This window comes from Miniopterus schreibersii (genome assembly GCF_964146895.1).
Source record: "Miniopterus schreibersii genome assembly, chromosome: 8".
Lineage (NCBI taxonomy): Eukaryota > Metazoa > Chordata > Mammalia > Chiroptera > Miniopteridae > Miniopterus > Miniopterus schreibersii.
The window spans coordinates 14,050,911-14,061,566 of record NC_138109.1 but is presented as its reverse complement, the minus strand read 5'-3'; the positions used below and the strand labels follow the sequence as shown (position 1 = coordinate 14,061,566).

General features: G+C 46.4%; 1 protein-coding gene across 2 annotated transcripts; it reads left to right on the top strand.

Annotated features, from left to right (window-relative positions):
* The first annotated feature begins 1,030 nt into the window (after positions 1–1,030).
* STMN1 (stathmin 1) lies at positions 1,031–7,476 on the top strand. Of its 2 annotated transcripts, XM_081143997.1 has the most exons (6): positions 1,438–1,488; positions 1,808–2,016; positions 2,993–3,065; positions 3,561–3,733; positions 5,867–6,058; positions 6,965–7,476. In XM_081143997.1, exons 3-6 carry the CDS (start codon positions 3,053–3,055, stop codon positions 7,034–7,036), a joined length of 450 nt encoding a protein of 149 aa, XP_081000123.1. In that variant the 5' UTR covers positions 1,438–1,488; positions 1,808–2,016; positions 2,993–3,052; the 3' UTR covers positions 7,037–7,476. The 2 variants fall into 2 exon arrangements, with proteins under 2 accessions (XP_081000122.1, XP_081000123.1); XM_081143996.1 differs by lacking the exon at positions 1,808–2,016 and having other exon boundaries at positions 1,031–1,488.
* The last annotated feature ends 3,180 nt before the right edge of the window (positions 7,477–10,656 follow it).

Genomic DNA, 10,656 nt, shown 5'->3' with positions numbered 1-10,656 from the left:
ACTGCTTAGATTGGGGGTGGGGGAAAAGGCTGACCCCACACAAGGGCAATTGTTGGAGAAAATGCCGTAACAAGCATATTTCAGGCCACAGTACATTGCTAATTGTTTGCTTTGTGTGGAGTGTCTGCTGCCTGTATGATCCAGTTTTCCTTGTCTCAGGCACCTATTCACTGTATTTGTCTCCAGCACATCCTTAGTGACTAGCTGGACATGGAGGGTCTTTTTAAACTAGGACTGTTGTTTCAGCAGAGTTGCCGTATTTGCTTCTGGGTCTGGGGAGAGGAGGCCATTGGTTAATGGAATGAAGGTGTCCTTCTGCCCGGTCAGGATCTCAGAGCAGATGCATTGGTGGAATGACCACTACCTGAAGACACAGCCCTGGTCAGGGGAATGGGGGTGGAGGGGTGGGGGTGGCGGGAAACACATTCATTTTATTCTTTTTCCTCTGGCCTTCTTGTGGGAAGAGGGAGGCCAATCATTCTGATCTGAGAGCCGGGGTCAGACCGATTTCCTTTGCACCTGTGCTGTGCGTGATCTATCCAGGCAGCTAGGAATGGTGACCTTGTGGCTCCCTTTGTTTTGATTTTTTAAAAAGGGCCCAGCAAAGCTCTGGGGAGCACGTGCTCCAAGAACAAAAGCAACACTTAACTGCAATCTGTGTAACTGCTGTTGCTGGATCTTCCCTCTCTTCTGGCCAAAGGCTAGGCAGAACAGATGGAGCCTGCTTCTCAGCCTAGTGACTGTTACACCAAAGGAGATCCAATTCCGGAGCTTTTGGTCTAACGGTCACTCACGCTCCCCCCCTCAGCTCTCTGGTCACCAGTTCCGCGACCCCTCGGATGGTAGCGAGAACGCACACAGTGAGGAAAGGCCGAGTGGGTTAGAAATTATGATGTCACAATACAGGTGACACGCGGGTGTTAAGGTACGACTCCGGTGCAGGGGGCCTTTCCACGCCGCCTAGAGTGGCATTGTCTTGTCACCAGGGATCAGTCTTAGGTAGCGGCACGGGGTGGGGCACCGTTGGGGCACTGCTCTGAGTATTGTCCTTTGGGCGATGCAGGGCAAGTAGCTCAACCGAGGCGGAGTCCGGGCGGCCACCCTCGGAGAGGTGCGGAGAGACCCCGCCCCGTCTTGCCCCTTTCCTGGGGATGGGAGAGCTGGTCCAGATCCAGGCCAGGGGTCAGGGGAACGCCTTTTTCCGCGGCTAGACAACAGCCTGCGCCCCTGGCTTATACCTGGGGAGACCCACGAACGTCCCCACCCCTCGCATTGTCCTCCTGCCACGCCAGCCCGGACTACATTTCCCGAGGTGCTCCGGGGTCCACGGGGGCGGAGCCCACGGGCTGTGAGGGGAAGGGGCTGCACGTGCCGCCCCTCTCAGCCAATGCAGAGCCCTGCAGGGAGGTCACGTGCCGCTGTTTGGCGCTTTTGTGCGCGCTCGGGACTGTTGGTGCTCAGTGCGGCCAGGCGGCTCGGACCGAGCAGGTGGGTCGATGGTTCCTGGAGGAGGCTGCAGACAGCTAGAGGGACGCGGTGGGCGGGATGGGCTGGGCCTTCGTAGTGGCCCCCTGGGTGGAGGGCTGCAGGCGGGGCCGCCCGCCCAGAGGGGCTGACGGGTGGGGGTCGCTCCGCTTTGTATGTGGTTCGGGCGGAGCCTGGGCTTTGTCCCCGCTCCCTGGGGGCGCGGCTGTCGTGGGGAAGGGGCGCGGCCAGCTGGGCAAGCCTCGGGCCTTAGCCCCGGGGTGCTATCGAGGAGACAATAGGGGGCGTGGGTCCCCGTTTGCCTCCCTCACTCCCCCTGCAGACGCGGCCCTGCTGGGGTCCCCATTGTCTGAAGGGGCAGGGAGGCGCCTGCTGTGAGCAACGGCCTTTGGGCCAGACTGCGCCACGCTAGGGCTGCGCCCGCTCCCCGCTGTGGTCCTTGCCCAGTGACTGTGACGCTGCGGCCGAGAGGCTAACACCCCACCAAGGCTCCCGCTCTCGCGATGGGGGGCGCGGACAGCTAGGATGGCGGTAGGTTGGGTGGGGGCGCGGGGAGGAGGTGATGAGCCGATGTGGAGGCTGTCCCACGGCTTGTTCTCTAGCTGCAGCGGGGTGGGGGTGGCCTCGAGGTGTTTTTGGCGGGAGTTGGGGGGGGCGTCCGCGGGGGGTGAGCCTGGGATGGGCGGAGTTATCCGATAGGACCGTTAGTCCCGCCCATCCCTCCCCTTTCCACGCGCGCGGGCTCCCGGGTGTTGTGAGTTCGGGGAGATTCGAAAAGGCGCGGGGAGGAAGGGGGCGGGGCCCGGGGCCGGGGCGCTGAGCCTGCTCTGATTGGCCGGGGGCCGGGGGCCGCTTTTCTTGCCTTGCTTGACCAGGGCCACGCCCATCCTGGGGTCCAGTGCTGCGTTTAATGCTCTGCTAGTGTTAGGCCATTTCTCTGCCTCTGATTTTGATTTCCAACTGGTGGGAACCCGCAATCCTACGTTTTTGATGCTAGCCTGGGGCCTACAAGAATCACGACCTTAAAAAAATCAAGATAGGATGTAGAATTTTTCATGACTTACGGCAGCAAATATAACCTAAAACCTAGAGATGCGTAAAACTAATTTTGCCTACTGTTGGACAAGGAGCTTAAATCCCAAGAACAATAGGAGTTCAACATTATTGGTTAATATTAGCTTGGGGGTTTTGTTTTCCACCATGGCAGACACAGACAAAGCGTGGGTGGGTGGGTATTTCATTTGCACAATGAGTTGTAGGCAGTGTTAAGATGGCTCCGGTCTTACTGTTGAGTTGAACTATGACCAACGTTCTATTCAGTTCACATTTCCCAATGATTGGTATTTTAGAGATTTTCATAATGTCTAGTTAATGATGTTTTATTTAATTCCACGGTAGTGATTTTTCTGACGTTGATTTATGTGGATATGATTTGAGGTCCCCAAGGAATCAATGACATATAGAAATGCAAAGAAATTGATTGCATGCTTTTGAAAATCATTTTCAGGGCTTTCCTTGCCAGTGGATTGTGTAGAATATATTGCCAGGCTCTTGTCTTCTGTTCACCATGGCTTCTTCTGGTAGGTAAACTATTTAGAAAAACTGAAATTGTGATGGGCTTATGATTTTAGAATAGGAGATGGCTTAAGTCTTAAGCCATTAATTTGACAACTGTGTTTTGGTCTTATCAAAAAATGTATTTTATAAATTGGAGAATAATTAAAGAAAATGGTTATCACTTGAAATACTGAGAGCTTATAATTAATTGTTTCATTATTAGACGATTTGGCTTGCTTTGAAGCAAATTTGTGGAGTTTTGCACCAGTCTGTTCTTTTGTTCATGAAAGTGATGGTCAAATAATGATGTCTCAGAATGGTATTTATTAACCAAAATTTTTGAACTTTGTTTTTCTGGGAGGTGGTACTTACATAATAATTTCTTGCTTGCAAACACAGCTTCATCAGCCCTAATTCTATTCATTAAATTGCTTTGGTTTTTAGAAAATTATAGAACAGTTTATTAGAATAGGAAAACCCTATTTTTCTGAGTACATTATAAATACCATCAAATCCAGATATCCAGGTGAAAGAACTGGAGAAGCGTGCCTCAGGCCAGGCTTTTGAGCTGATTCTCAGCCCTCGATCAAAAGAATCCGTCCCAGAATTCCCCCTTTCCCCTCCAAAGAAGAAGGATCTTTCCCTGGAGGAAATTCAGAAGAAATTAGAAGCTGCAGAAGAAAGACGCAAGGTAAATATCACAATTCACAGAAATGGGGTATTTTTTATTCTAATGTGGCAAATCAGTTTTATTTTCATAGGAGGAAAACAGAATTATAGCTAGACGCTAGGCGTGAAAATTACGTAATGCCAGTGGCTGGAAGAAAATACCAACCATCATTTATTGAGCTCCTATTATGCACAATCTTCTTTACTTATATTTTTCCTTTTTAATACAGTGACTCTGAAAGGGTAGGTTTCATCTTAGATACCGAGCTTAGAAAATGGTCTTCGGGATGTTAAGTCATTTCCCCAAGTCATATAGCTAGTGAACATTGGAGTCGGAATTCAAGCCCAGGTCTGTCTGAAACCAAAGGTCATGCTTCTCATGCTTTCTCTTTGAAACGGACTTGTTGGTGTATGATTCATTTTCTTTATTTCTTTAGATTTTGGGGGTTTCTTTTGTTTTTTGTGTGTGCCTGTTTAGTATTTTTGTTTTTGTTTTTTTTGAGAATAAAACATTTAAATTGCTAGTAACGTGACTTTGTTGCTCAGCTGGCATTCTGGTATCGTGGCAGTTTTTCTCTTATGTAATCTATTCTGTTTAACGTAGGCACCTTTAAAAAGAACTAATCAGAAAAATTAACAAGTATTAATATGCTTGTTGTAGAAACATTGGAAACCACAGAAGTTTATAAATAAGAAATTAGGAGTATTCATTATCCTACTTCCTAGAAATAACCAGTAACATTTTGCTGGGGGTTTTTTAATCCTCACCAGAGGATATTTTTTCCATTGCTTTTCAGAGACAGTGAAGGGGGGGAGGGAGGGGGAAAAACATCAGTGTGAGAGACACATCAATTGGTTGCTTCCCACATGCGGCCCGACTGGGCCAGGGATCGAGCCTGCAGCCGAGGTACATGCCCTTGACCGGAATCAAACCTGAGACCCTTCAGTCCTTGGGCCGATGCTCTAACCACTGTGCAACTTGCCAGGGCTTGGTGCATTTTCTTCCATTCAACATTATTCTATTAATTGAGAACTTTACATAAATTCTCATTTAGTCCCCTTTACCAACAACCCTGATTGGAGTGAATGAGTGTAATTGTAAAATTAGGGAAACTAAGTCACAAAAAGGTCTTAAAGTAGTAACCTGCCCCCACCAACACAGCTAGTGCAGTTTAAGTCTGATACATTTACCCACATACATACACATATAGGCCCCTTTTTTAAGCTTCTGTAGCATGTGTTATGTACTTTTCAGTGCCACAGTTGTATACACACGCACTCGCCCACTATCAACACTGCAAACACATTTCCTCAGGAAGAGTGACAGTGTTTGCAGTGGTGCATTGTCTCCTACCTGCTCTTCTATGTAGTTTGTATTCATGGAAGAGATGCAGCTGAAAGCTGGACAGAGAAGTTTCTAGAAATCAACAGTGGCCCTGTAGCCATTAGCCTGTGCTTTACGTAGTAACTGACTAAATATAGTGAAACTCTTATCTGACTGGGATTTTGCAGAAGAGAATTAACAGAACCACTGGCAGATGCTTTGTAGTTTTCCTACAAGTCATTGCTTCCAAACACAGCAGAATCTGTTTGGTAACAAGCTATTCTGAGTCTGTTGAGGGAGCCACACTGGTAATCGAGCTCAGTGGTCTGGAAGTTAATGAAGCTTCCACAGAGAAACGCTAATAAGCTTTTTTTTTGAAACAGAAATCCTTCTGATTTAAATAGTAACCTGGAGGCTTACATTTTCTATCATTCATGCATTTTCTTTTATCAGTGTGGTTACATTTTTTATAATGAGCTAATTTTCTTCAGATAGCCTTTGAAGTCAAATAACAAAATTCTTTATAATAAAGTTACATTTTTAAGTGCATCTCATTCATGTCATCTTGATACCATTAAGCAGTAAATCTTACGAGGATTTCCTTAAGGAGTAATTGGGTAAGACTCTGGACAGCTTTCCAAAGTAAATACAAACACTAGCAAATGATTTTCGTAATATTTTGATACAGATAACTGAGGTCCTGACTTCAGTATTCTTTAAAGAGCACTAATATTCTGCCTCTTTCAGTCCTCCCAATTAATAATTTCTTCTGTAATTTTGCCTTATGCTAAATACATTTCTGAGAGCCTGACCGGTTAAACTTATTTTTAGTCCCATGAAGCTGAGGTCTTGAAGCAGCTTGCTGAGAAACGAGAGCACGAGAAAGAGGTGCTTCAGAAAGCTATTGAAGAAAACAACAACTTCAGTAAGATGGCAGAAGAGAAGCTGACCCACAAAATGGAAGCCAACAAAGAGAACCGGGAGGCACAAATGGCTGCCAAACTGGAGCGTTTGCGAGAGAAGGTAGGTGCCAGCCTGGCAAGAGGTGGCTTAAGAGCTTGAAGTTTCACGTACCAATGAACTGGCTTCAACTAATTGCCTTGATCCTTGGTCAAAGGTGTTTGGCATCGCTTTGGGGGCTTGCCATGTTAAATGAGAGGTCTCTTATTTTAAAATAAGAATGGATTTTCAACAATTTCCAGCAGAATTGCACTTTCTTTGGAAGAGTGGTAGGAGGTTCAGTCAGATTCCTTTGATGATCCAGGAAGTTTGAAGATTATGTCTTAGAACTCTAATTATATGATTCCCATAATACGTAATTATACAGTAGTCCTCTATCTGTGTGGGATGTGTTCAAGACCCCCAGTGGATGCCTGAAACCATGGGTAGTACCAAATCTTGTATGTATACACTGTGTTTTCCCTATGGCTACTTGCCTGTGATAAAGTTCACGACTTCTCTTCGGCACATCCAAATTGCCAGCATCACTCCTTTTGTACTTTGGTGTCATTATTAAGAAAATAAGGGTTACGTGAACATAGATACAGTGATTTTGTGACGGTTGATCTGATAACTGAGACTGCTACTAAAGGACTTAACAGGCAGGTAATACAGTGTGAATACACTGGACAAAGGGATGATTTATATCCCAGCGGGACAGAAGGACAGCGTGAGATTCATCATCCTATTCAGAACAGCATATAATTTAAAACTTATGAAATGTTTATTTCTGGAGTTTTCCATTTAATATTCTCATACTGTGGTGGCCTGCAGTTAACTGAAACTATGAAAAGCAGAGCTGCAGATATGGGGAACTACTGTATTTATATTATTACATCTATAATAAATATACTGGCACTGTGTTGGGCCTCTTTCGGAGGCGTGACTTGGTAGGCTGCTTTGACAGATATATATACTATTTCTTTACAGGACAAGCACATTGAAGAGGTGCGGAAGAACAAAGAATCCAAAGATCCTGCTGATGAGACTGAAGCTGACTAATTTGTTTTGAGAACTGACTTTCTCCCCCTCCCCTTCCTAAATATCCAAAGACTGTACTGGCCAGTGTCATTTTATTTTTGCCCTCCTGACGAATATTCTAGAAGCTGATGTAGGACCATAGGTAGATCCAGACTGTATGATGTTGTTTTAGGGGATAAAGGGGAGAAACGGAGTGTTTTACTCTTTTTCTAAAGTGTTGAGGTCTTTCTAATGTAGCTATTTTTCTTGTTGTATCTTTTCTACTTCAGTACACTTGGTGTGCTGGGTCAATGGCTAGTACTGTATTGGCTCTGTGAAAACATGTTTGTGAAAAGAGTATGTAGTGGCTTCTTTTAAGTTGTTAGATGCTGAATATCTGTTCACTTTTAAATCCCAATTCTGTCCCTATCTTACCAGATGCTACTGTACTTGAATGGTTAATAAAACTGCACAGTGCTGTTGGTGGCAGTGACTTTTTTCGATCCAGGTAACAAACTGCCCAGTGATGGAGACCCTCCTAGCTTATCCTTGTGCTGGGTGGGGCCTTCGGCTTGGCGGAAATACCCAGCAGGCACATGGCTGCAAGTTCTCTGCCCTCAGTTCCACCAGAGTGGTTTGCATTGTCTTCTTCCACAATCGTCACTTTGTTGTAGTGCCTCGGCCCAGATCAGCTGTTATGATAGTCATTCAGATGTTTATTTGCAAACAAGCATTTTTTTGTTCCTGTGTCCCTGTTAAAATGGCAGATCTTCAAGGCACAAATGGTGTTTCTAGAGAATAGAAGAAACCTTAAGATCCTAGTTAGAGGTATTTGACAGTTTGCTTTGTGTTACAGTTGAGGATGGGGGTGCATCCTAATGCTTTCCTGCTATGGAAGCTATGACTCAAGAGTTGAAATATCCATAAAACTTCTGTGCCCCTGTAGCAACTCCTGCGAAGTGATTAAATGGAACCTTAAATTCAGGAGCAGCATTTGACTTGGGTGGTTAAGATACGCAGTTGCTTCATCTCGTATCCAGAGGCTGTATAATGTTCACTGGTGTCAGAGCATTGCCTCTCAATTCAGGCAAAGCCTTTGGCAGCTTTCCTAGGGTATTTGGGAAGTAGGCTTAATTACATATTCTTTGCTTCTCAGCCATCTGTATAAAAGCTCTTGGGAGCCAGCACCTATAGCGAGGAGAGCTGCTAATGCAGTAGGGTCTGCGTGCCACCGTGTGTGCCTCTGCAGCTCTGGCTTTATCTTTTTTTTTTCTGGCTTTATCTTGATTAGAGTTTTACCAAACTTAGAAGGAGAATAGCCTCTCTCAATCTTCCTCTGTTAGGATTAAATGAGTTTGTATGTGTAGAAAGAGCATGCTTAGAAATATTTAGCATGTATTTAGTACTACCCATAAATAATAACTACTATTTGTCCAGAGGCCAGTGAGTGAGCTAAGTTTACACTCGAGTTAGAAATGATTGTGCAGTTTTTGTGTACCTTGAATTGATACAAATTTACTTAGACCAACATGATGATCAATTGTAGGAATTCAAAACAGAAAGGAGAATGTAAAGAGTTGCGGCCATATAGAGCCAGAAGGAACAAGATCAAGCGTAGTTTAGTAAAATGATAGGTTCAGACAATGCCTAAACATAGGTCAAGGTGAGGCCTGTGTGCAGGAACTCAGCATTGTTCATCCTCAGATCTTAGTCTCTGGCACTTAGTAGGTGTCAGAGGTTTGCGTGGGTGAGGTGGTGCCTGCAGGAATCTTTAAAACAAGTTCTGAGTAGCTGGAATATAAAGATGGCCTGAAAGAAATTTGGAGTAATGGTACAAGGTGTCCGACAGATGGCAGTAAGCTTTTCTTCATGTCCGACTCCCAGAGAAGGGAACAGCCCTGGAAAAAGCAAGAAAGGGGTCAAGCTGGGTTTGAGGGACAATCCTCCTGTTAGTTACAACCATCCATGGTGACCCTGACTTAGTACAGGAAGTGGTCCCGAGCTCCCACCTCATGACAATGGTGTCACGGACTGAAGGGGGTGCATTTACCCACAAAGTCAGAAGCCCCACTTTTCTGTTTCACCTCTGACCTTTGGAGAGGCACTTAGTCCTGGGCCTCAGTTTTCTCCTGGGTAAAATGATGTTTAGCTAGGTTAGTTAACTATCTTCCATTCCAAAATTCTTTGCCTATAATTTGGAGGGAAGGAGGAACAGTGGTGCCCATGGGTTTCCAGGGAGTGTCTGCCTTCCTGGGCCCAGGTGTTCTCTCTCCTGTCCTGTGCATCTCTTCCATCAGGGCCTCTCCCAGGAGCACACTCCACTCCCTTTGTTTTGATTGGAAAATAAGGTTTGTTTCCTCTTTCTGAAGCTTTGGTACTTGAATGTGGTGATTTCCTGGCCTTGGTGGAAGAGCAGTTTGAGGGCTGTGCAGAAGGCCCTTAAATCCACATTGAACAAGCACCCAGAATGTGGACCACATGGGGCTACACGCCAGCGATGGAGAGGTGAAGGGGGGTCTCAGCGCGTCACGCGTTATGCGGGAAGGGGGAGGGTAGCTGTACAACACGGCTGAGAACACTGCTCTCGACCACGTGCTCCTGCTCACCATGCGTGCTTCAGTGGTTCGGTGGAGGGAGTAACCACTTGTTATCTGGGGAGAGAGATTTTTGTGCCCCACCCACCGGCTCTGAAGGTGTTTCTCTCTGTGGGTGTTACTCTCCCAGTGGAGAGCCGATTTCCAGGGGGATTTAGCACCCCTTGTAAACCCTTCCAGGCAACAGTTTGACCACTTGACTGGAATTCAGTTGTCTGGATCACTATTAAGCATGATTTACTTGGGAACAAGAGGTGAAGGGCTGGCTCCTCAGAAGAGCTCCTCCTTTTGGGCAGGGGGTTGCATTAGGTGCCCTGACTTTCCTCTTCAATCTTCAAATCCAAGACTGGTTCTGGGTCTTCTCTACCTGGTTAGATTGCAGACTCCTGGGTCAGGGGTCATGTCTCAGCCACTCAGGATTTCCCCACTGAGCTCAACTCCAAAGTCCCAGAAACTGCTGCCACTTAAGTCTCTTACCACCTGCCTCCTACCTCTTCATCCAGGTCAAACAGAAGGTCCACAGTGTCCCTGTGGCTGAGACTTCTGCCAGCAGAAGCTGGTATTCTGTACTTAAGGGACACAAGGAAGGTTTCCTGACTTGTTTTGAGCAGGCACCCAGATTTTTAAAACTTAGTTGTAGAGTTTGATGAGCTACAAAAGAGAAGGGCTCTGGCCCATAGCTGGAAAGGCCCAGCCTTCTTCCAGTGTGCTCAAGAGTGGTACCTTCCCTGTCCTTGGGCACCAAGTCCAACTGGGGCAAGTGGGCTGTGAAATGGGTCCAAGGGAAGAAGAAACAGGCGGGAGATTAGCCAAATACCCATGGCCACAGTAGAATGGTAGACATGAGGGACACAGCCCCTGTGGGTGCAGGCATCTACCCTGTGGCCTTCCATCCCCTTTACTGGCAAGAAGCCCCAGTATCCCTAAGGTGGGGGATGACCTTGGGGGGGGCTCCCAGCTAAGCTAGGCACCCCTTTTACATGCTCTCACAGCTCTCTACAACACAATTTGGTATCTGTATACTCTATTGCATGCTCACCACCAGAAGTCTAGTTTCCTGTTACCATA

What these genes read in the sequence shown, in the direction of transcription:
- STMN1 (XM_081143996.1), top strand. An exon ending in CTGCAGAAGAAAGACGCAAG is followed by an intron (nt 3,734 to 5,866) that starts GTAAATATCACA and finishes ACTTATTTTTAG; the next exon opens with TCCCATGAAGCTGAGGTCTT. An exon ending in TGGAGCGTTTGCGAGAGAAG is followed by an intron (nt 6,059 to 6,964) that starts GTAGGTGCCAGC and finishes ATTTCTTTACAG; the next exon opens with GACAAGCACATTGAAGAGGT.